A 24,027-nucleotide genomic window follows, 5' to 3' on the forward strand; every position below is an offset into this window, starting at 1 on the left:
TCAGGCTTCCAGGCTTCAGAGCCTCTTCCATTTACCTCTCAATGAGGTGTAGTTCCTGTATTAAATGGCACAAGCTGTTTGAGCCAAAGGCAGCAGCAGGAACAGGAGCTTCAGAGGAGTCTGGAGGAGGGAGCTCAGGAGAGCCACTGGAGAGCTCAGGAGAGCTCCCTGGCACAGGGACCTGTGGGCAGAGCTGCTCAAAGGCCAGAGCCTGTGCACAAGGGCTGAGCCGGCTCCTCCTGCCCGGCTTGTGCCCAGGGACACTCTGCTCTGGCCCGGAACGCCTGCACTGGCACCCGGGTGGGCTCACGGCCACGGTTCCCCGTGTGCCCAGCTCCTGGCTTTGGGGGCAGTGAGGCTTTGGGGGCCCTGGGGAGCGTGGCAGGGTGAGCGAGGAACAGGGAGTGCAGCTCCTGCTGTTCCCAGGCGCGATACCGCTTTAAGGAACAGACCCTCTTTCTCTCTCCTAGTTTTTTTTTTTTCCCTTCTTTCCAAATACCATAGTTTCTGTTGGAATTTGTCCACGGGGAAATGAGGTTTGCGCGGCTCAGTCCAGGTTCACAGAAACATCTGCAACCTTGGAACAGGCGCTCGGGAGCGCCGGGACCTCCCAGAGCCGCCCGGGCACGGCCCCCGCGGGGCTCGGGCCGCCCACCGGAGCCCCCCATCAGGCCCCTGTCCCGCTGCAGGTGGCGCCGGGCCGGTCCGTGTTCCCGGGGCCGTTCCCCGTTCCCGGTGCCGTGGGTCGGTCCGGGTGTGCGGGGCCGTTGTCCCGGGGCCGGTCCGTGTTCCCGTTCCCCGTTCCCGGTGCCGTGGGTCGGTCCGGGTGTGCGGGGCCGTTGTCCCGGGGCCGGTCCGTGTTCCCGTTCCCCGTTCCCGGTGCCGTGGGTCGGTTCGGGTGTGCGGGGCCGTTGTCCCGGGGCCGGTCCGTGTTCCCGTTCCCGTTCCCGGTGCCGTGGGTCGGTCCGGGTGTGCGGGGCCGTGTGCGGGGCCGGTCCGTTCCCGTTCCCCGTTCCCGGTGCCGTGGGTCGGTCCGGGTGTGCGGGGCCGTTGTCCCGGGGCCGGTCCGTGTTCCCGTTCCCCGTTCCCGGTGCCGTGGGTCGGTCCGGGTGTGCGGGGCCGGTGTGCGGGGCCGTTGTCCCGTTCCCGTTCCCCGTTCCCGGGGCCGTCGGGGCCGCGCCGCGCGCGGGGCTGCCCCGGCCGGGGGGGCGGGGCCGGGCGGGGGGGGCGGGGCGGGATCGGCTCCCGCGGTCGTGATTGGCGGCGGCGGGCGGGCGCGCGGCGGGCGGCGCGGCGCTGATTGGCTGCCGCGGGCTCACAAACCCGCGGCGCGGCGCGAGCGCGGCCAGAGCGGGGCCGGGGGGCGGCGGGAGCGGAGGGGCTCGGCGGGGCTCGGCGGGGCTCGGCGGGGCTCGGCGGGGCTCGGCGGGGCTCGGCGGGGCTCGGCGGGCGGGCGGGGGGCGGCGGGTCGGGGCCCCGGGTAGGGCGCGGCAGAGGGTCCGCCGGGGCGGCCGCCGCCGTCGGGGCCAGCGTCGGCGGGCGCGGCGATGGGCAGCGTGAGGGGGCCCGGCGGGGCCGCCCTGCGGGCGCTGCTGTCCGTGGCCGCCGGGCTGTTGGCCTGCGGCGGGGCCAGCGAGTACGACTATGTCAGCTACCAGTCCGACCTGGGCCCCTACCCCGGCGGGCGCTTCTACGCCAAGCCCCACCAGTGCGTGGCCATCCCCGCCGACCTGCGGCTCTGCCACAGCGTGGGCTACGACAAGATGGTGCTGCCCAACCTGCTGGACCACGAGACCATGGCCGAGGTGAAGCACCAGGCAAGCAGCTGGGTGCCACTGCTCAACAAGAACTGCCATATGGGTACCCAGGTCTTCCTCTGCTCCCTCTTTGCCCCCGTCTGCCTGGACCGGCCGGTCTACCCCTGCCGCTGGCTCTGCGAGGCCGTCCGTGACTCCTGTGAGCCCGTCATGCAGTTCTTTGGCTTCTTCTGGCCAGAGATGCTCAAGTGTGACCAGTTTCCCCAGGATGACGTCTGCATTGCCATGACAACTCCCAATGCCACCGAGGTCTCCAGGCCCAAAGGTAAGGCATGGCCGGTGCTGCAGCCTTGCTCCTGGCACTGCTGTCTGAGCTGGCAGAGCAGCTGTAAGCCCAGGAGGGGCTGCGTGGGACCGAAGGGGGTCTTGCGGCAAGAGGAGGCTCACCTGAACTCTGCTTCTTGGCAGCAGCCCTCCTCCAGCCTCCGAGCACTCGCGGCACACTCCTGTCCCCAGGAAGGCAGGATGCCCTGCCAGCTGCTCATCCCTATCCCGGAGCCAAGCCTCGGGACGGGCTGTTTGGGGCACGGCGGGGGTGCACTGGGGCTGGGCTGCAGCCCTGGTGGACCAGGGCCCGACCCTCCGTGCTCAGGTGCTGCGTTGCCCTGGCCCGGTTCTGCTCCCCAGCCCAGCTCCTGCAGGGCTGCTCGGGGCAGCAGGAGGGTGTGTGGCCCCTGCGGCATGAGGTGCTGGCTGGCTGCAGTCAACAGTGACTGTAGTTCTGGCGGGATCCCCCGCGTCCCCTGCAGTCCTGGGGCAAGAGACGGGGCAGCCGGTGGCAGTGAGATCCAGCCCTGCCCTCGGGTGGGCTGTGGGCTGGAGCTGGGGCCAGAGACCTGCCAAGAAATGACCAGGGAAAGCGGACGGGGTTCGTGTTTGTTCCCATTGCGTGCGGCACGTTTCTGTGGTGCCAGACTGGCTTGTTTGTTTGAGTTGCAGTGAGTCTGGCTTGTTGCTGGAAACTTTACAATAAATAAATATCCTGATGTCACTTTGGCATTCGCTGTCGGAAACCGGGAGAGGCTGGAAGGAGGGATGTTTGTAGAGGGAGATGGCAGAGGGCTCTAAGAGAGTGCAGTGCTTTTTGGGGAGCAGAGCCTCATTGGAGGGGAGTGGCACTCCCGATTCCACGGGGCATAGTGCTGGTGCTTGGGAGGAGCTGGGGGTCGGGGGTGGGGGGCTGAACTGTTGCCGTGGTTTCTGCACTGTGTCCAAAGCTACTCTGGAGGGGCAGCTGCCCTTTGCAGTTACCTGCACAGACAAAGGCTGTATGTGGTGCTGGGCTGGCAGCTCTCACCCAGCTGGCAGGGACCGTGCAGGGTCATCCTGCCTATCCTGGAGGGACTTACACTTCAGGGAGCCTTTCCAATACGGGGCAGAAAGAGGTGTCCTGCAGCAGAGGGGTCCCTAGGAGCCTTGTGGGGGCACATGGAGGGCTGTGGCTGTGGGCTGGCAGGCACGGGGGACACCCAAGCTTGGCACCCAGAGGAGCTCCGTGTCACATCTCACAGTGGCATCCAGAGCCAGGTGGAGTGTGAAGCCTGTGCCCGTGCCAGGGGCTGAGCTCTGGCTGCTCTCATTCCCAGCCTCTCCTGACACTGACGGCGGTACAGCCACACTGGCTTGCCCTTACTGGTTTGATTGCTGGAGGAAGCTCTTTGTTTTCTAGGAAGGCTCTAAAATAATATGTCCTGTGTGAACCTGGACCCTTGGTCAAGACCGCAGCCGTGTCTTGTGTTGCAGGTACAAAGGTTGCTTTTATTCCCCAGGGACTTGCAGCCAAACATGCTCCTGGGGCAGCTGGGTCTGAGCTGCCCCTTCCAAGGTCCGAAATAGAGTCTGAGCTGTTTGCAAGTCATTCATTTTACAGACAATGAGCCAAGACCTGGGAACAGTCTTCTAGATGAGCAGCATCGGCCAAGTTTTCCCATGTGTGGTTTTAACAACTTTCTGATCACCTTTCAGACCTGTCTTGGCAGCAGCACTGGGGTGGGACACTACTGCTTTCTTTTGGTGCTCCAAAGAGCTCAGAGTGAGCAGAGCAAACTCCAAGTTAACTGCAGCCACTGCTGTGTTTTGAGCCAGCACCTCCGGGTCTCCTGCGCTCTGCAGAGGATCCGCCGGCAGCTCGGTGACAGCAGGGGCCAGACCCGTCACCTTGGCTCTGGCACTGCCACCTCCTGCAGATGCAGAGTCCTCCTGGGTGAACTGCAGCTCAGCCCTTGTCCCTGTGCTGGTTGGGTCCTTCCCTTTGTCTGGGCTCTGCCGTGGGCTCCCTGTTTGTCTATGTTTTCCGCCAGTGCCAGCTCCTGGACCCGCTTTGCTTTTGGGCACTGGGGTGTTTCCTGTTGATTCAAAGAGGGTCAGAACCCAGCAGTGTCCCCCCTTTTCTCTCGGCACTAATAAGAACGAGTCCTTTCAGTATTTTTCCCCATTAACACCTTGAAATTGGAATTTGTTTCTGCCTCTCAAAGAGCTGACCTGTTGAATTCCTTTCTCCTTAAGCACAGGCGGTAAAGCCTGCAGGCCCACGGGATGCATCAGGGGAGTTGCAGATTAATACAGCATTACACATTCCTTCTCCTGCCCCTGGAGTAAGCTGGCTCTACAGCCAGGCATTGGAAAATGGTCAGCAGGGAACAAGCGAGCTGGAAGCAGGCTGAGGTTGTGCTTGGAGTCGAGCCGTCAGCTGCAGGCAGGCCCCAGCTGACCTGCAGTGGGCCAGGAGGGTGGGCTGGAGACCTTGGCCACGGTGCCTCAGGGGGACCGGGAGGGCAGGTGATTTTGAGGTAGCTGTGGCTTTACAGAACAGCAGTTTTCTTGGGGTACAGAGCTGTGCCAGAGCTGGCCAGGCCTCTGTCATTCGTGGTCCTGACTGTGGCGTGATGTGGCGTCCCAGAGCAGAGGACAATTTCCCTCCCTGTCGGCATGGGACAGTGTCCCCTGCACGTCTGTGCTGTGACAGGGCTGCAGGAGGCAGGGCTGGAGGATGGGTCGATGTAGATTGGATAAAAGGAAGTTTTTTTGCAGTGAGGATAGTAGAACGCTGGCACAGGTTACCCAGATATGGCAGGAACCCCCCCTTGTTCCTGAGGGTGGTCCCCAGCACAGTGATGAACTCCTGGCTCTGCAGCAGATGGAGCCCTGGGGCTGTCTCCCTCCTGGGAGCACCCTCTCTCCCTTGTCATGAGCTCATTAAATGTGTGGCCTGGAAGAAAATATTCTGACTGCTGATTTTAAAAATAAAGTGTTGGGGATGTCATCAGTGTCCCCAGAGGTTGGCCTCTGCCTGTGTCACTCTGAGTTAAGATGGTAATGGTGGCAATTGCACGTTAGGGTTTTGGAAGAGGAGGTTACCCAGGTGATGGGCAGATCCCACAGGTACAGAGGTACCAGGAGTGGGACTGTGCAATTGACTGTTGCTGCTGTGAAGGTTGACTTGTGACTTGCACAGAGGGGCGAGCAGAAGGCCAGTTGCTCTGCATGTGTGATTAATAAAGTCGTGGTGCATGTCCTCAGGAATTAGCATTTGGCACAGAACAGATTTAGGGGTGGCGAGAGGGGAAGAACAAGCCACAGAAAACAAATGTCTCGCCTGAACCCCTGTGGGGCTTCTGTGGCTGAGGAGACATGACTCTGTGGTCGTGGCCGTGCCCCTCTCGCCAGCTCTGCCCTCTCTTTCTGGGACACCTCTCTGCTTTTTCAGTGCAGCAATGCTGTGGGTTTGCTGGCCTGGCTGAGGGCTGGGAGGCCGCTGGTCTGCACGCAGGGACCGGCAGATGTTTTGCTGCAGCGTTGTCCCCGAGAGTAACTCCCTTGTGTGGGAAGAGCCCTCCATCCTGCTGGACCGGGAACAAGCAGCATCTCCCGGCTCCATAAATTCATCTGCCAGTAGCGCAAATCTGCGTCTGTGCTGCTGGGTGGTCTCTGCTCTGGCTGCAGGCGGGAACCTGGAAACAGATTCTTATTCTCTGGGTGCAGTGAGCTTTCCTCCCAGGACATGTCCCAGTGAAACCTCCTGGGCTGGTGTTTCCCAAGAGGCAGATGCTGGCCCCTGCCCAGGGCTGGCGAGCAGAGCCAGCTCTGCTCCTCTGCAGCCGGGAGGCTGCGCTGGGCTCAAAACAAAGAAGCAAAGAAGACCCTGCTCTGGGACAGGGTGGGAGAGAGGGCAGTGAGGGGCTAGCCAAGCGCTGCCTGGGCAGCCTGCAGGGTGGTCCCCAGCACCCAGGGGAACACTGTGCTGAACTGGGCTGTCCCAGTCCTGAACTCCCCTGCCTGGCACTGGGGTGGCCTCTTGGTGCATGAGCCATCCCTGGGCACCATCCTCCTGCTGTGCTGGGGTTGGGGCACCGTGTGCTCACCTGGGCATGCCATGGGGAAGGAATGTCAGCAGGCTGTGGGCCAGGCTCCCCTCAGCTGAGTGCCTGGTCCTGAGAACTGTTCTCCCTGCCAGGGCTGTCCTCTTGCTGTTGGCAGCTGCCTGCCCCTGCCCGTGTCTGGCTTTGGGGCCACTGACAGCATTGGAGTGGGGTTGGCAGGAGCTGCCCGTGGCCAGCGCTGCCCTGTGATCTGGTGTAGGGCTCCTGGCCCCAGGCAGGGTGTTGTCCTGCAGAGCTGGGAGCTGGGAACCCGGGCAGGGTGCCTGGGCACGTGCCCCCCTCGAGGGCAGCGGTCTGGCAGCGTGGGCAGCCTGGCTCTGTGGTGCTTCTCGAGCTGGCTTTTCACTGCCTCTCTCTTTGCTTCTCCTCTCCTGCCAGGAACGACTGTGTGTCCCCCTTGTGACAACGAGATGAAGTCAGAGGCCATCGTGGAGCACCTGTGTGCCAGCGAGTTCGGTGAGGAGGAGCGGGGGGGCATGGGGGGGTTCCCAGGTGGGCAAGGCCAGCACGGCTCCTGGATGGGGACCAGCGGGTTCCCCCGCTGCCCTGCCCAGGACGGTGGCGGTGTGGCCCAGTCTGTCCCCGAGGCCAGCAGCCCGTGCCTCTAGATGTCAGTGTGGGTGCATGGAGGAGGGCGCTGCGGCGGGGCTGGGCTGGGCTGGGCTGGGGGTGCGGGATGTGCCCGCTCCCGCAGGACAGGGACAGCGGGTCCGAGGCAGTGCCCGCACACTGCCTGGCTCAGGGGCAGTGCTGGGCATCCCTCCTGCTCGTCCTGGGGAAATGGGGGGCCTGGGGTCACCAGCCAAAGCAGCGGTGCTGCCGCAGGGGTTGGGGCAGAAGTGGCAGTGCCGGTTCTTTGGGGAACTCAGGGGGGTTTGTAACTTAACCCCGGTGTTCCCAAGCTTCTGTGTGCTTGCAGGAATAATGCATGGACCCTTATTCTGCCTGCAAGCACGAAGGAGGAAACCAGCCTCCTTTTCCCCAGATTGCTTGTGCTGCTGTTATTTCTTTATGGCAAAGTTATGCTGCTCTTGTCGAATCTAGGCATAAAACCCCAAAGCCAATCCTTGTCTAGCTAGGGCCAAGATGTGAGCTTAAAAATGCAGAGCTACTTGAAAGCTGTGTCCTAAATATATTATGAGTGAGTGAGTGAGTCAGACAATCGGAGGTAAACTGAACTTCATTTAAAAAAAAAGATTATCACAGGGAAAAATATTAGCTTTCTCGGATCAAACCCAGAATTAACTGGTTGTGACATCCTTGCTGGTGTATGTAACTTTCCCAGAAGGTTATTAAAGGCATATTGAACAAGGTGTGCATTCCTGGGGGATTAACACTCGAATGTGCCCTGTGCCAGAGTGTGCTGTGCAAACCCAAACCTGCTCTGCATGCTGGCGTGTTACCCTTTCTGCTGGAAATGAATTCTCGACTCTCCTGCAGATTTGGTATGCCAGAAGTCCTAAGTTCAGCTCAGGCTTTTTCTAAGAGAGAAAAGCATCAACAGGAACACCCATGTAATAGTTTCCCAGGAATGTGCATACTTCTGGTTGGTGGGGGAATGGAGCAGGCACTCAGTGCACAGCCTGGCTGAGCAGCAGGAGATGCTGGGCACTCAGAGCGGGGTGAGCTGGGGTGCTCAGAGCTCTGCCCCGGGCAGGCACAGGGTGGGAGCTGAACCACAGCTCCCCACTAATGGCATGGGGAGAGCCTGGGGGGAGCTTCCCAGGTGGTGGTGGGAGAGGGAGCAAGTGGCCTCTGGGACCAGCCCAGCTGGTTGGGGCAGGGGCTGCTTGCCTGGGCTTGCAGAGGCTCTGGCTTGGGGACCTGCATCCCAGAGGAGGAGCCAGGGGCACTGGCCAGTGGCTCCGTTGCTGGTGGGTCACTGCAATCCCCATCACCTTGCCAGAGGTGTGTGAAGAGTGAGCTGAGGTGGCATCCTGCTGGTGGGCAAGTGCCAGGAAGGCAAATAACAAGTTTAACCACATGCTTGTTGTCAGCTTCTGCCACTAAATATCCTCCCGTGGTCTGGGACAGTTACACAACGGGGAGCAGAGGCCAAACCAGAGGAATTCGTGGCCTCGGCAGAGCGCCTTGGGACAGTGACTTGCCCACAGTGTAAGTTGTTATTGGGAAATACTGTGGTGACAGTGTCCAGAGGGTGGAAATATTTCTTGGCAGATGTGGCCAGTCTGTAGCCAGCTGGGAGCAGGAGCAAGGGCTGGGATGCAATGCAGGTCCTACCTGTGCCCTCTGAGGGAAGGCAGCACGAGGGCTCTGGGGGATGTCTCAGCTGGGGTGAGCAGAGGAGACGTGGGCTTTAGGAAGTTTTCCCAAAGCACAGTGCGTGGCCCTTGGATCTTTGTTTAGTCTTGGGGCTTTACTGTCGTGGGGTGATTTCTCAAGAGAGCTGTTTATCTGGCTCTAAAATAAACTCCTGACCCTTCAGACTGAGGTTCCTCATGCACATCCACCAAGGTAAACACTGGCAGCTGACAGGTTACAGATCCTCATCAAAGCCAGACATGTACAATAAATGTTTAAACTAACATGTGCTGCACGGGGCAGCTGTTGGTGGGTTCTGCACCGATTCCCACTGTAATTGTTACTGTAGTTTTCTCTTACGTCCCACGAGCTCCTTACAGACAAGAGGTGAGGAGCACTTTGCCCACCACAGATATGTGGCTGTGCCAGGGTAGGAGGTGGCTGTGTGGCAGCCCTGGAAGTGATCTTGAGGACAGTGCAGGAAGAGGGCTGCAGCCGGCTGTGAACACAGGGAGACTGTAAAGAAAAGGCAGAAGAGGGTGCTGGGGCTCAGAGGGGTGCCAGGGGACTGCCAGCCTCATGGTCCAGCAGAACTCTGGGTTTGCCTTCGTTTGAGCAGTGGTGACCGTGGGCTCTGGGTGCTGGTTTGAGGTGGCTCGGCAGCTCCTCCAAGAGCAGGACAGGTCCCGGTGGGGTGTCAGCGAGGGGTGCCAGGCCTCTGGCCTGGGCACAGAGCCGTGCAGGGGGCTGGGGCAGGTCCATGGGTGTCACTGCAGTGTAGGTTTTGGTGCAGTGCTGGTGTGCTGGGGCAGGAGGGATGCGAGAGGAAGTGTGAGATTGGCCTCCCGTGCCCCCACTGCCGCCTCCCCCGGCTGCCCTGGGCTGCAGCCAGCGCTTGTTTCTTACTCCCGGAGTTCATTCCATGCTCTGTTTCTCTTAGTGATTTTATTTATTGTTTCTGCCCTTTCTCTGGGGTCTGAGGGGATCCTGCTGAACGGGCTCTGTGGCACTGGGGACTGCAGAACAATCAATACATGCTGTTTATTTTCTCCCGGTGACTGACAGCTCCTTGCCTGCAGTCTTCTCCTGTTACAGCCCTAATGTGTCTTCTGGCAGGTTTCCTCCTTCTCAGTGATTTCTAAAGGAAGGAGAAATGAGGCTGAAGGAACAGCGGAGCTTTCCCTTCTCTCACATTTCCTTTCCTGCCCATGAGGTGCTGGAGTGGGGCCCGTGCAGGCAGGAGAACACCAGAGGCAGGCTCCTGGTGACAGGCTCCTGTGCCATGTGGGGCAGTGGGTGCCGGTGCTGCAGCCGATGCCAAGGCAGCCTGTGCAGCTGCTGGACTGGAAAGGTGGCACGTGCTTGTGGCGTGGGCAGCCCTCTGGGTCCCTTCCTGGGGCCAGCTCCTGCCTGGCAGCCACGGCTGAAGATTTAGTGTGTCCAAGCAAACACATCCCGGGGTCTCAGGCGATTCTGGCCCTTCTCCTGCTCGGCGCTGAGGCGGATTTGGTGCAGCACGGGGGGAGCAGAAAGGCCAAGGCTCCCAGTGAGGAGCTGTTTGCTTTGGCAGCTCAGCTGGGGCCCGGAGCCAAGGCTCCATCCGTCCTGCTCGAGCCTCTCGCCCGCCGCAGGGGCGTTCCCAGGGCTGGGGAGGTGCCAGACGAGCTGCCCCAGCAGCGACTGCACCGGGGTCCCCCCTGCCAAACCCTGGCTTTTAGGAAAGCCACGAGCCAGGGGCCACCTCCCTCTGTGGGGTGGGGAGCTCTGGGAGTGGGATGTGCACTGGGAACAAATGTGCCCTCGGGTGCTGCTGGTCTGGTGTGTGTGGGAACACGGCTTTGATACCCAGGGGCCTCACCTGGAACATGGGTTGGAGCTGTGGGAATGTGGCCCAATCTGGGGAGCAGTGGGGGCCAGGGGGGCCAGGTCACTGAAGGGGGGTGAGGGCTGAGCAGAGATCGTCGTGCTCTGTGATTGCTCAGCCTGCAGCAGTGCAGGCAGCTGGAGCCTGGTGCTCCCTGAGCTGGGCTGTGTTCACCTGGGCAGCACTGCAGGCTGTTGCTGGTGACAAGGACATCACTGCTGGGAAGAGTGGAGTCCGACACAAACTATTTGCACCCCTGATCTGCCTCCTCCTTCACCCCCCCTTGGCATTCTCCCATCTTGGCTCCGTGTGCTGCTCTGCACGAGCAAGGTTTGGATGAGGTTTTGGTTCACATCTGGATTTGTGGTTCCCCTGGGCAGCTCCCATGAACCTGCATGGCTGGCTCACGAGCTGCAGTGTGCAGGGAAGGGAGCAGCTGTGAGCTCCCACGGCACAGGATTACCAGGCCTCCTTTGTCTTCCATGCTTGGAGCAGGACAGCTCCTGTACCAGCTGCCAGGTCCTTTTCCTCCTCTAGCAACAAGGATTGAACCTTGCAGTGATCCCAGCAGAGCAATCTGCAAACAAGCCATTTCACAAAAGTCTCTTATTGTGCCACTGTAATGGTGTTTTACATCCCTCCTGCACTGGCCACTCCTGTGCTTAGTGCAAGGGCTCCAGGTCAGCACAGATAAAGAAACTGAGGCTCGCACTGAGGGTGTTGCTGCTGCTGCCCAGTTATGTCACGGAGTTTAGAGCTGCCCAAAAACTACCCGCTTCATTTTCCAGATTTGTTGCAAACTGATCTGGTTCAGCATCTCCAACTCCTTAAAGCTGGAACCTCTTTAGCTCCTTAAGCATCCTGAATTTGGAAAACGGATGGAATGAAAATTTCGCTTGGGTTTCCAGTCCTGGATGACTTTCCTGTACAGTCACGGTGTAACACGACAGGGCTCTTGGCAAACCCAGCGGGTGTTTTTGGCACAGGGGCAGGCAAACACCACTGCCCCTGTTGCCAGGGCAGTGGATGGGAGCAGAGGGTGATGTCTGTGCTGCCTGCTCGGGGTTGTCAGCGCTGTCCTGCTGCCATCCCTTGCTGGAGGGCGGAGCAGCGCTGCCTTCCAGGAAGCAACACGTGTTTGCTGCTGCACGTTCCAGCAGAGCAGGACTTCAAGGAAGGATGCTGCGGAGCCAGAGGCTCCTGTGGGCTGCCTGCACCCGCCCTCGGACTCAAATGAGAAGGGACAGCAGCCAATTAATCACCTCTCTGAGCACTAGTTATCTGCAGCTCTGAAGTAAACTCCCAAACCTTGGAAATGTGTTAGTAATTTTTGGCCATATGTGCTTTTCCCCAAAAAGGAGGCAAAGCCAAATGGCTCAGACGTGATACTTTAATGTACAACACATTTTCATCATTTTTACCATGTATGCAAAATTCTTCTTCATGGTCAGGCAAAAGAACATTAATTTTATTTTTTTTTTTTTGGGGTTTGGGATTAACTCGGGAAAATGTTGAACCCAGAGAGGAGAGCATTTTCCATGGAAGTTGTATCAGACCAACTCCCCTTCTCCTGGGGAGGGTGCAGGCACATGTCTGTTCTGGGCCCTTAAGGCTGTGTGACTGGGTCTCCTCAGCTCCATGCAGAGACTCCCAGTGCTTGGAAACTTGTTTCACAGGCACCTGAAGGCCGGTGTGACTGCAAACAAATGCTTGAGAAGCCAAATTGACCTTTTAAATGATCCTTTCAAGAATCTCTCCATGCCTCCAGAGCAGGGAAATCACCCTGTTTACTTAGCTAACGTTTTTCTTTCAAAGAGCTCCCCGGCAGCTGAACAAGTCCCCTCTCAAGCTTTGCTGGGGGAAGGGGAACAGACAGGTCAGTGTTTGACCTTGATGCTCTCCTGGGTGTGGGGGCGGCTCCATCTCAGGCACAGGGGTGTGTGTGACACCACGGGCCACGTCACTGAGCAGGGGGACACGGAGCTGAGTGGGGACAAGGGGGGGCAGGAATGGGGCACTGGATGTCTGCAGTGGGGCAGGGCACTGCTGCTGTCCTGGGGTCACGGTGCCAGTGCCCCCTCACCCCCAGCCTCACTTAGCAAAGGCTTTGTGCCGTGAAGGCTGCTCAGGAGTTGTGTTGGTTTTCCCCTCTCTCTGGCTTGTTTTGCAGCTCTTAAGATGACCATAAAGGAAGTGAAGAAGGAGAACGGGGACAAGATGATCATCCCACGGAAGAGGAAGGCACTGAAGCTGGGGCCCATCCGGAAGAAGAACCTGAAGAAGCTGGTGCTGTTCCTGAAAAATGGGGCAGACTGTCCCTGCCATCAGCTGGACAACCTCGGCCACTACTTCCTCATCATGGGCCGTCAGGTGAAGACCCAGTACCTGTTGACAGCCATCTACAAGTGGGACAAGAAGAACAAGGAGTTCAAGAAGTTCATGAAGAAGATGAAGTCTCCCGACTGCCCGACGTTTCCGTCCGTGTTCAAGTGATGCGGGAGAGCCGCTGCCCGGGCTGGGCTCGCCCCTCTGCAGCAGGGGTGCTGGAGCCAAGCCCTCCTGCTGCTCCACCCTGCTCCTCAGAGCTCCCTCAGTGACCTCAGCCCTCCCACATCCCGCTGGCCTGGGCGTGCCACGTGTGTGCCCCGAACAGTCGCTGGGGTCACACACGGTGTCTGTCCACGGCACCTAAAGACCTGTCACTCCACAGACATGTACAGCCATTCCAATAGCAGCTGTCAGGTAAAGAGGGCAAGCAGAGGGGTGTGAGGTGATGTCCAGAGGTTACACACCTGCAGAAAGGACCCTTGTGACCATGTCACTCCTGTCTTCATGGCTGCAGGATCGCCCTGAATTCCTGTACGAACCAGAGCCAGCTGATCAGACAGACATCCCATCCTCACAGTCCCCTTACAGCCTCTGAGAAAAACTCCTAATTGCCCTCACTGCAAAAAAATCCCGTTGTAGTCTAAATGTGCTTTGTCTAAGCTTTAACCCCAGGTCCTTGTGGTGCCTTGCTGGGCTGGAGCCCTCCCTCACCAGCATCTCTCCAGTGTCTCACCAGGTGCCTGCCCTGGCCTCTGCCACACTGTGAGCCCCTCGTGCCCAGGGCTGTGCTGCTCCCTGGCAGCCCTGGAGCCCCCAGGCCATGCCCTGCAGTTGTGCACTGGCCATGGGGGCAGAGGGGGCTCTGTGCCCCACCCGTGCCTTCAGCCTCACGTGGGCCCGTGGCACAGCAGGTCCCGCTGAGCTGCCCTGCCCTCGGCCTGGGGGGCACTGCCCTGCAGGGGTGCCCAGAGCTGCTGGTGCCCAGAGCTGCCACTCCATCTGAGCCCCCTCAAGGGTTGGCCTGCCCGGGGCTCTGGCTGGGGGGAGCTCAGGGCCAGCTCCTGCAGCCCCCTCACTTCCCCAGTGATGTCCTGATGGTCCCTCAGGCTGCTGGCTCAGTCCCAGAGTGCAGCAGGCTGAGGACTCGTCCCCAGGAGCTGCAGGGAACGCGTCGGCTCCGCCTTTCCCTCCTTGCTGTCCCTGTGGGACCCATCAGTCTGGGCTTTGTCTGTTTGATCTGTGACAACTTGGCTTTGTATCATTCTACATTTTTTTTCCCCTAATCAAAATGTTGTGTTTGTATGATTTCAAATAGCTTATGAAAGACAAAGAGTATCTCATCCGAATGATTGCATTTATTGACCAAACTGAAATGCATTATTCTGTTAATTGGACAAGTTCTCTTTCCCATGGACCCATATCATTCCACATTCATTGTCCTTCCTGCTTCCATTCAGTATTCTCATCCATCAGCAATACTCTAGGAGAATGAATATCTGAGAGCTGAGATAATCCTGCTGTATCATGGTTAAATGAAATAACAAATCCTCATTTTTGAGGTTTGAACCAAGCCCACTCAAAGCTGGTAGATTAATTATTCCTTAGCTCAGGAGTGCTGTTTATTCCCCATGTGGGAACAGAGCTGTGGACTTGGTTGTAGAAGAATTCCACGAAGAAGCCAAGCACTCTGAGGAATGATGTTTCACAGCTAACAGAGAGATGGATTTAGGACATGAACTTTGTAGAGAGTCTCACTAGGTTGTCTTAGACCACCATTTGTAGTAGTGTTGTTTCTTTATTGCAAAATTAATCATTGTAGATAATGTGCTTTTATCAGTGAAGAAATAAATAAACAAACCACAGGCTTTAACATCACAGAGTGATGAGGTGAGTGATGGAGAGGGCTGGCAAACCCAGCTGGGTGGGAAATGGAGTGAAAGGCTGGTTGTCTGGGAGTGCCCACAGTGGCAGCACCACAAAAGCCTCGCAGGGACCGGGGCAGGGACCTTCCATCTCCCCTGGCTCCCCTTCCTGAGCACACAGGGCAGCAGAGGAGCTGGCCTGGGGGCTGTCAGCAGTCCCAGGGGGTTGGACTGGGCTGCCCAGAGCAGTGGTGGAGTCACCATCCCTGGAGGTGTTCAGGAAATGACTGGATGTGGCACCAAGTGCCACTTTGGTTGATTGGTGGAGTTGAGTCCAAGGTTGGGCTCAATGACCTTGGAGGTCCTTTCTGCCCCAGTGATGCCATGATTCCTTGCTGCCTGCCTGCAGCAGCTGTAGCTCGTTGCAGGGAGAGCAGGGCCCTTCCTGGGAACGTCCTGCTGCTTTGGCCAGTCCTGGCTGCAGCTCACAGGTTGTTTGCATTAAGGTGATTTTTTACCCACCTGAGGGTGAATGTGCTGCAGTCCCAGTTGAATCTCTGGTGCTGGGGGAGGTTTGAGAGCTCGGAGGAAGCAACAAGTTCTTTCTGCAGCACATTTGGCCGGAGACATCAGCAATGCTGACACCACGAGAGAGGTAAGGCCAGTGCTGTGGGGCTGCTGCCTGGGGTCTCCTTTTCCCAGCTCAGAGCTGGTGCCTGGGGTGGTTTGGGCTCTGCTTTGTGCATTTCACTGCTGGGTGGTCTGTGATTGCTCGACAAAGCGTGAGCACCAGATAGAGTGAAGAGGTGCAGGAAGCCGGGCAGTGTGTTTGCTGAATGTTTACCAACTCAGTTCCTTCACTGACTTCTTGTAACTGACAACTCTGAAGTATCTTTATGTCATGTAAAAAGTGAGACTCACAGTCAAGTGCTGCATGTGGGGGCATTTGCTGTCTTTAGGTTTCCTGTGTTGCTCTCTGATAAGAAAAGTCTACTGAAACCTGAAATGGTCTAAGTGTAGACTAAGGAGAAAGCACCCGAGGTCCTGGAGTCGTGCTCGTGCTGGATCATATGGAGCAAACAGACTTTGGCTGAAATGAGAAAGCATGAGAGGCTCCTTAGATCAGACACTGCCTGTCTGCTGGTGTAGCATTCCCTGGAGCAGAGAGATGTGTGTGCAGTTTATGGGTACATTTTACATTTTAAAATGTCAGATGCTGGTTGTTATAATGAGTTCCAGTTTAAGTTACAAGCATTTGTGTAAATGCTCAGTTTAAGACGTGTCATGCTGGGAGACAACTTCAGTTCTGCCCTGCTGAGGGCTGTGGGGTGTCCAAGGGACAGGGACGTGCCACCTCTGGGCTGCTCAGGCTTGCTGTCTGCCTGGGCTTATCTGAAGTAAGAATCTTAAATCCTAAAATAAAATATCATCCTTTTGTGACTCAGTTTATCCTCCCAATAATGTTTATCTTCTTTGCTCCAGCATTCCTTCTGTCGAGTACCGCCCGTTAATTGAGTTTCTGGCCTCCAGTTGTAGTTCAGTTATAAACAAATACAGTTTTCTTTCATGCTATACAAAAAGTCATCTTCCATCCCTCAATTAATTTTTCCCATTACTGGCAGTCTGTGTTCTGCTTTGACCTCTGCTGGGGGAGAACTGTCGAGCAATTGGGGAGGACTGGTTCTCCTGGGGCAGGCAGGGTGTCAGCCTGGTGTCCTGCTCTGTGCATGCTGTACATGACCAGGGGGTGACACACCCCGGCTGTGCCAGCCTGGAACCGGCTTGTCAGGGGCTCACAGGCAGCAGCTGCTCTGGGCTCATCAGCCAAACAGGCAGGGTCCTGCTTTCATCAGCTGTTCCACAAACAGGTAACCCAGGGCTGCAGTGACTGCAGCACAAGTGACTGAGAAATAACAGAAATGACAAACTGCTTCCCTTGGCAGGCAGATGGAGCTGCTCTGACACAATCACTGCTCTGGGCAGTGCCAGGGGGAGGGGGGGCAGATGAGCCCCCCATGGCTAGAGATGGGCCCCCAGTGAGGGGCTGCTCAGTGAACACCCAAGGTCTCAGCTGGAATGTTCTGCAGAGCCACAGCGAGACCCTCCTTCCACCCACCCCAGCACCAGTAGCAGTGCAGAGAAAATGCTCCACCATGTTCCAGGGGCTGCTCCTGCTTTCTCACTGCATTGTGCTGGATGACCCTTAAAAAGGACACACACACACACACACACACGTAATTAAAGCCACCCTCCACCCCAAGGCCAGAGCTGTGTCTGGAAACCGCCGTTCCCTGGCGCGGAGGCTCCTTTTCCATCCCAGCCCAGCTCCACGCGCCGCGGCGGCACCGCCATGAGGAACGGGCTCCTGAGAGCCAGGAGGGAGAAACGTCTTCCAGTGTCTTCAGCAAGTGCTTTTGAAATCCCTGTTTTGCAGAGGAACAGACTTTTTTTGTTACTATTTCTTCCCCTGTAATCCCCCCCGAGCCCCTGAGCGTGCTGCCTTGTCGGATGAGTTGCTCCCTCTGGGCGCTCTGTAGGTGTCTGAGCCACGCTCGAATGTCCTCCTTGGAAGGGGAGTGGGGCAAGCTGGCGGCTCCTCTGCTCTTGGGAGCTTCTCGTTGCAGACAGGCCCAGTTGCGGGGTCCAGGAGCTCTGCAGCACGTGGCTGCCCGAGGCAGAGCCCCGTCCCGGAGAGCCCTGCGGGAGGAAGCGCAGATCAACCTGTCAGGGTGGCCCCGTCTGCGCCACGGTGGCCTCGCAACCTTTGGAAAATGAGGGCTTTGTTTCAAGGACTTCCCATCAGAGGCTGGAATCTCCTGTGGGGCGGCAGCCTGCCACAAGAATGCTGCCTGTGTGGCGGGAGCGGGGTCCGCCGTGCCCCTGCCCTCGGCGCGGGCTCTGCCCTGGCCCCGTCCCCTCCTGGCAGCAGAGTGATGGATCTGTCTCCACTCGCAGGGCGAGGGCACGGGCACGCTGCGGCACAGCGGGCTCCTCTCACAGCCTGCCAAGATCCGAGAGCCACGAGCAGCCAGCAAACAGTCCCTCTTTTCTGCGGGAGTGTGCTCGGGTGGGGAGTTCACTGCTGTCTGAAAAGTTTTTCCTTTAGAGGCAACCAGGAGATGTTTGCCAAGCCATCGCTGTGGAGAGTGAGAAGAGGGAAGCCAGGACAGGGCTGGCAGGAGCCGTACCTGGTACAGTCAGCACTGCAGGGTTTGGGGTCCAGCTCTCTGCTCCCACTGCTGAGGTGTGGGAAGAACAGCTCTCTCTGAGACTCCGTGGGGCTGTTCTGCTTTTTCTTTAGCTTAGGTTGGGGCAGGTTGGGCTGTTGGCAACCTCTGCTTCAGCACTTCGCTGCCTCTATCTTTCTTCAAACTCTTGAGTTATTAATGTGGCTGAGAGGTTAATTTACTGGGAGGTGTAATGTTGTATATGAATAAATTATGGCCCCAGAAGGATGGTGGAGAGGGAGTATCTCTGCTGTTACTTGGAAAGAAATGAGGAGATCAGGGCATTTGCCTTGGGCAGCCTCTCGTGTGTTCAGAACCACATTAAACCCCCCAAATAACAAACTGCAGCCCCTTGAGGCAAATGTGACACCTTTAAATGGGTCATCCTCACGTGGGGGTGATCACACCCAGCCCAGTCTGCTCAGCTCCTGCACAGCAAGGGCAGATACAGCTCTGGAGAGGGTTGAGCTGCGTGTGGGAGCTCCGAGGTGGTTCCACGGGTGGCTGTGTGAGGCCACCTGCCTTCTCCCGGGGCTCGTGTGACAGTGGTGGCCGTGTTGGCCTGGCCAAGCCCATGGTGCTGGCTGGCATGTTCAAGTTTGTGTGTCAAATGGTCTTTGACAAACATTTAGCCTGATATTAAGATTTTATTAAAGTCCCCCTCCTGGATTAGGTCCTGCTGAGACTTGAGGCATCACTGTGGGTGATGATTAAACACTGTCCTGCACAGCTGAATCTTTGCAGCCCTGCCTGCCTGCTCCGGAGTGTTTGCAATTTCTTCACCACTTCATGATCTTTCCTCTCACTCACCCTGAATGTTTATTTAATAATCCTTGAAGACCTTTTAAGCTTCCTGGGTTTAATGTTTGCTAAACACCCTGTCACTTCCACTTGTATTGATAATTCCCGGCCCTGTGCTTTGCCCTGCAGCCACGCCAGGGGACGGGACAGCCCCACACCAACACAGACCCCAAAAGCTGGTGCTGCCCCGGGGGGGTCCGTGGGAGCTGCAGGGGGGGCTCCTCAGCTGGATCATCTCCCCTTGCATTACCTCAGCCCCCGCTCTCCCCGGGCCCTGGCAGTATTAGTTTCACAAATTCATTTTCCTTCACAAAAGCTTTTGGTTACTTTGGGATTAGGGACTGTTTAGAGTTCATTGTTTTCCCCGAGCTGCCTTGTTTTGCTGTAACGCTGAGACGCCTGGGCTGCAGGAACCTAATCCCCCTCCTCCTCCAGCAGCCCAGCTCTGTGAAAATCCGTTCTCTGCTTTAGTGCAAATTGTTGATGGGAGATAGCAGCGGGTCTTTCTGCTTCCATTTAACGTGTCAGCGGGGAAAGACATCTGCTTGCAATTATGGGCATGGCCTCGCTGAAGGATTGGCCTGGTAGATTTTTATAAGATAATAGGAAATCTTTATCAATTCATAATTCCTGGTGTCAAAGAGAGGAATATGTTTCATTTAAAATGTTCACCTTCTATTTTACAAAGTTGTGGGATAAACCATGAGATTGATATCAAGGGAAGAGGCTTGGAGTGTGCTCTGTGCTCGCTGTGAAGGGCCAGTCCCACCTTTCCCACGTGAAAACCTCTGAGCAGGGGAGGGCCAGTCTGGGGAGCTCTGCCACGTGCCCAGAGAGGCAAATCCTTTTGGAAATGATGTGCTGCTGACTTTGCAGCGTGCTCTGGAACAGCAGAACTGTCCCCAGCACAGCGCCCAAGGCATTGGAATCTCTTGGATGGGGCGAGTGGCTGCAGAGGAGCTGCTGTGCACTAGCACCTCCTGAGCTGGTGGCCAGACCCCGTGGCATCCTGGCACGTCCCCAGCAGCTGCAGGAATAGCCTCGGGGGCAAAACACTGTTCTCACTTCCCCCCAGCCCAGAATAGCTGTGCTGGAGGGAGTGCTGGCTGCCTGCCCCGGGAGGGCAGCTCGGGGGCCTGGGGACACGCTGGGACAGGCTCGTGGTCACAGCATGGGCTGCCCAGAGGGCTGGAGGAGACTCCTGCTGTGCTGGGCTCCTTCCAGCCCAGTGGGAGCCTCCTGCCTGCCCGGGGAGCGGGGAGGGGGCTGCTCCCTGCCCTGATCCTCCGTCTCCCCTCGGAGCTGCTCCTGGCAGGACATGCTGTCACTGCAGCTATTCTTGGCCCTGCTCAGCCTGTTTGTCAGCCCTCTGGGAGGCTGCTGTAATCTCCCCTGTGATTGGGGGTCTCAGAGCATGTTCAATACCATTAATGAAACCAGAAAATAACAACAATAACGATCTGTGCTCAGGAATGCTCCTGAGAGGAGCTGGAATTGCATTCAGTGCCTTTCAGCTAAGAAAGCTCCTCATGCTTCAGCCTTGGCAGATTCTCAGGGGCTGCAACTCCAGCTCTGGGAACTTTCTGTGCTCTCTTGTCCATCAGCTCCAATTCCTGTTCCCTGCTGTACATTCCTTTGCTTGGACGTGGAGCTTCACCTCTGGGGAGAGGTGGAGAGGTGTGTCAGAGACAGTTCTCCCTGTGGATGTTGGACAGACTCGGGTGCCCGTTGTCCAGAGAGGCTCTGAGGTCCAGGTCTTGGCAGCTGCTCTCTGTGCTGATATAGAGATGCTCTCCCTGGTCCCAGTGAGATCATTTAGGGTTTGATATTGTTCTGCCACCACATCTGGTCTGCTCTGGGGATGGGAAGCAACTCCTGGACTCCTGGGCTGATGGCACTGCCAGTGCACACGTGTGTGAAGCAAGGACAGGCTGCTGCCAGCCCCTGACCATGGCACGGACCAGCACAGTCCAGAGGAGCAGCTTGTGACTCAGCCAGGCTTGAGAACAAAACAAAGAAATGAGAAGGGCGGGGGAAATTCTGGGCTAATTTCTAAAATGCCATGAATTTCTGGGGGCTGCTGGAATGGCCAGATCTTCATTGAGGCGGGGAGGGAAGGTGTGGCTGGGGATGCAGGGCTGTGTGTGCCGGGGGCTGCCGGGTGCCCCGGCCTGAGGACACGTTTGCTCCTTGCAGAGGGGAAGCAGTCTGGTTTCATTTTAAGCTCCCAGATGTTGGTCGTGTTACCAATGTTTCTTTTGACTGAAGCAAATTCAAAACATCCATCTTTAAATTCTCAGACATGGGACGTGGGGAAGTTCATTCCTGCACAGCTCCCAGCCCGGCCCTGCCCTGGCTGGGTGTGCTGTGGATGTGCCATGGCATCCTGCCACGGGCACATCACCTGCCCTGGGGTCCAGTGCCCCTGGCGTGGGGTGGGCAGCCCAGCACACTCCAAGGGCAGGCTGGGGGTGCTGCTGGTCAATGGGCACGGGAGAAGCTTCTGGAGCCCCACAGGCTGCTCTGAGCTGCCCGTCCCCTGGGCTGGCTGCCACGGGGCCAACGTCCTTCTTAATCGCCTCAGATTCGGGGGGGTGAGAAGCAGCTTCTACACAGCAGTGTGAGGTGTGAGTTTTGCTTAATGGAGACTTCCTGGGCTGTTTGATGTGGGAAGCACCGGCACAGCGCTGGATCGCTCCTGCTCCTCGCTGCAAAGTCCCTGCAGAGCAGAGCAGGTTTGATGTTCAAAGGGACTGTGAGCTCCCTCCTGTGCCGACTACACCCCCGGGGCTTCCTTCAAGGCACGGAGTGCACGGGCTTGGGCAGGTTTTCATGCTTTTATCGTTTAAAAGACAGCAAGTCTGGAAGCAGAAGGAGAGTGTTCTGGCAAACCCCATCCCCTGTGCCTCCCACCACGCTCTGCAGGCCGTGCCCCGAGCAGGGTTGGTCGGCAGCTCCTGAGGGACCCAGCTGCCAGCCCAGCCCTGTTCACCCTGGAAAGGTGACACAGTGGGGCTGTGGGGTCTGGGGTGTCCCCCCAGCCCTCCTGTGGGAGTGGAGAGGGGCACCCATCTGAGCTCTGGAGGTGATGCACCCGGGGAAGGTGCAGGCTGGTGGGCTTGACAGTGCTCTCCTGCTGATTTAGAGCATTAGATTATGCGGGTTTGAGTTTGATTTCTTCCCCCCTCCCCAGTTTTTTAGTAGCTGACAGTTGTTACCAGCATGAGGTACTAACTTTTTATTTTGAACGCATGAGTTGGGGCTCGTTAATCACTTCCAAATGTCCCCGTCTAAGGGCGATATTGTTTCAGCATTCAGCCACTAATTTTTTGAAATCTCTGAAATAAGACTCTGCTCTCGAACATGTGCTGGAGAGTCGTTCCTTTCCGCTGTATTTTAAAAATATACATGTGGTTTAATTCAACAAGAGGGCTGGAGGGGACATTTTTCCTGCAGTTTTTTCCCCCCTCTTTTTCTTTAGAGCTGTATCTGCCAAACCACCCGGCTCTGTGCCAGCAGCAGCCCCTGGACGATCCCAAATGCATCTGGGGGTTAAAAAGTGTGTTTCTGGGAAAGCCCAGTGCTGCCTCCCTGTGATACAGATGGTGAGGCATCCCCGGGGTTGGGGCAGCTGCCACAGCTCAGGGTGCAGGTAGGAGGCACAAGGAGAAGGGCTGGGCTTGCAGCAGCTCCCGGGCACCGGCCACTGGAGCAGCCCTGGAACTTTGCTCCCTCCCTGCCATGTACCCAGGGCTGTGCTCGCTCTGGCAGTGCTGCTGGGCAGGGCAGAGCCCAGCTGGGATGGGGGTTTGGCTGTTGGCCCTGGAAGGTCTGAGTGCTGCAAGGCTGGGGCAGAAATGGCACTGCCATTCCGGGAACGCTCCTGGCTCCAGCAGGCACCAAAAATCCACGGATACATCAAAGCGATGGGAAATGGTTATCCAAAAATGTGACATGCAGGGAGGAGTCCTGCCAGGCCTACAGCCCTCAAGGAACTTGGTTGTGTCTGGGCTCAGGGATCCCAAGGAAACATTCATTTCTGTGACTGAACTGGCTTTTGTGTGTCCTGGCTTCGGTAGGGCTCTTGAGGAGATCCGGGTGCTCCACAGGGTCTGGCAGATGCAGGAGTTGCTTCAAACCCAGACATCAGTCAGGGACCTCTGGCTCCAAGCAGAGAGACATTTTTTAATTATTACCACTTGGTTTGTAAAGAAGAGGGATGAGCTGTAGGTGCAGGATCTGGTGGAAACAGACCCTGGAGGCTGAGCCCAGGTGAGGACCAAGCCAGGCTGTGTCCTGCCTGGGCAGTGCCCACAGACAGCAGAGCTGCGTCCCTGTGACAGGCTGTGTCCCCTGCAGCCCCTGGGCAGCACAGCTGGGCCACAGCTGGGGCTGAGCTGGCTCTCCTGCACCTCTGCCCACAGCCCCAACCACAAAGCTCCCTGGCCTTTGCTGGGGAATTGCTGCTGGTGGAAACCCTCTTCTGTCTCCAGCCCTTGGAAGCTCTTGAGTGTGCTGAGGCTGTTGTGTCCTGTGGTTTTGTTGATATTATAAATAGACGTTGTAAGTGAACATGAAAGAATTTGTGCTGACCAGGGGCTGTTCTTATTAGAGGCAATGAATGAGGAGGGGCTGATTGCTGCCAGGCCCCGTCCCTTACGTCAGGCTGTCCTCTCGTGGCACTCACACCCTGCAGTGTCCCAGGCTCCCTGCAGATGCTGGGATGCTCCCTGCAGAACCAGCTGTGTGGCAGGTCTTCCTCTCAGGAGGAGGGGTTGCTTGGCCATGTGTACGTGGCACTTCTGTGTCAAGACAAAGATGGTTTTCTAAGAAGGAGACTCATGGTGAAGCCTTTCCATAAAAGCTTCTTTGAAGGGAATCTGCTGAATGGAATGGAGTGCTTCCTCTGTCTTCCTGAGCAGGGTGACAGCATTAGGAGGAATGGAGAGGCTTTGGATGTGCAGTTGGGTTCCCATGTGCTGTGTGACTCAGGAGTAGCTGCAGCCCTGGCCCTGAGCTGGGCACTTACCCCTCTGAGACCCATTCTACACCCTGGCTGAGAGCTGACATGCTGCTGGCCCAGGTCATTACCCAGACTGTGGACTGGCACCTGGAGAGCAGCTGATCACCCCCAGCGATGCACAGGGTCTTTCCAAAATGCTGTTTGTGTTTTCTTGTAAACTGCCTTCTGGGCTAAACTCCCAGTCCCTCTGTCTCCAGTGGATTCCCACAAGGACTCTGCCACTGGCACAGTCAGAAAAGCTTCTCGTCGGGTACCACACATCCAGTGTGTCCCAGTGAGCAGCTCTCTCCCAGTCCCTCAGGAACACACTGAGGTTTGTATAGGCTGAAAGTCAGGAGGGGTTCAGCCCTGACCCAGAACACAGCCCATCCCTTCCAGATTTTTTCCTTTCCCAGCAGACTCTCTGGCTTTGCTTGGCTCGTGGTGGATGCAAATATCATTGTTCATCCCGACGGGAGGCTGAG

At 57.4% G+C, this 24,027-nt stretch overlaps 1 protein-coding gene across 2 annotated transcripts; it reads left to right on the plus strand.

Annotated features, from left to right (window-relative positions):
- Positions 1 to 1,528: 1,528 nt before the first annotated feature.
- SFRP1 (secreted frizzled related protein 1) lies at positions 1,529 to 14,525 on the plus strand. Of its 2 annotated transcripts, XM_027744348.2 has the most exons (3): positions 1,529 to 2,082; positions 6,575 to 6,652; positions 12,493 to 14,525. In XM_027744348.2, the coding sequence occupies exons 1-3, from the start codon at positions 1,548 to 1,550 to the stop codon at positions 12,813 to 12,815; spliced, it is 936 nt and encodes a 311-aa protein (XP_027600149.1). In that variant the 5' UTR covers positions 1,529 to 1,547; the 3' UTR covers positions 12,816 to 14,525. The 2 variants fall into 2 exon arrangements, with proteins under 2 accessions (XP_027600149.1, XP_027600150.1); XM_027744349.2 differs by lacking the exons at positions 6,575 to 6,652; positions 12,493 to 14,525 and adding an exon at positions 2,226 to 2,806.
- The last annotated feature ends 9,502 nt before the right edge of the window (positions 14,526 to 24,027 follow it).

Source organism: Pipra filicauda, unplaced genomic scaffold, assembly GCF_003945595.2.
Source record: "Pipra filicauda isolate LSUMZ 115617 unplaced genomic scaffold, ASM394559v2 scaffold462_size518177_pilon, whole genome shotgun sequence".
Lineage (NCBI taxonomy): Eukaryota > Metazoa > Chordata > Aves > Passeriformes > Pipridae > Pipra > Pipra filicauda.

Excerpts from the sequence above, each read along its gene's own strand:
- SFRP1 (XM_027744348.2), top strand. The coding sequence starts at position 1,548 with ATGGGCAGCGTGAGGGGGCCCGGCGGGGCCGCCCTGCGGGCGCTGCTG. Across the intron at positions 2,083-6,574 it reads CGAGGTCTCCAGGCCCAAAG|GAACGACTGTGTGTCCCCCT; the intron begins GTAAGGCATGGC and ends CTCTCCTGCCAG. Across the intron at positions 6,653-12,492 it reads CCTGTGTGCCAGCGAGTTCG|CTCTTAAGATGACCATAAAG; the intron begins GTGAGGAGGAGC and ends CTTGTTTTGCAG.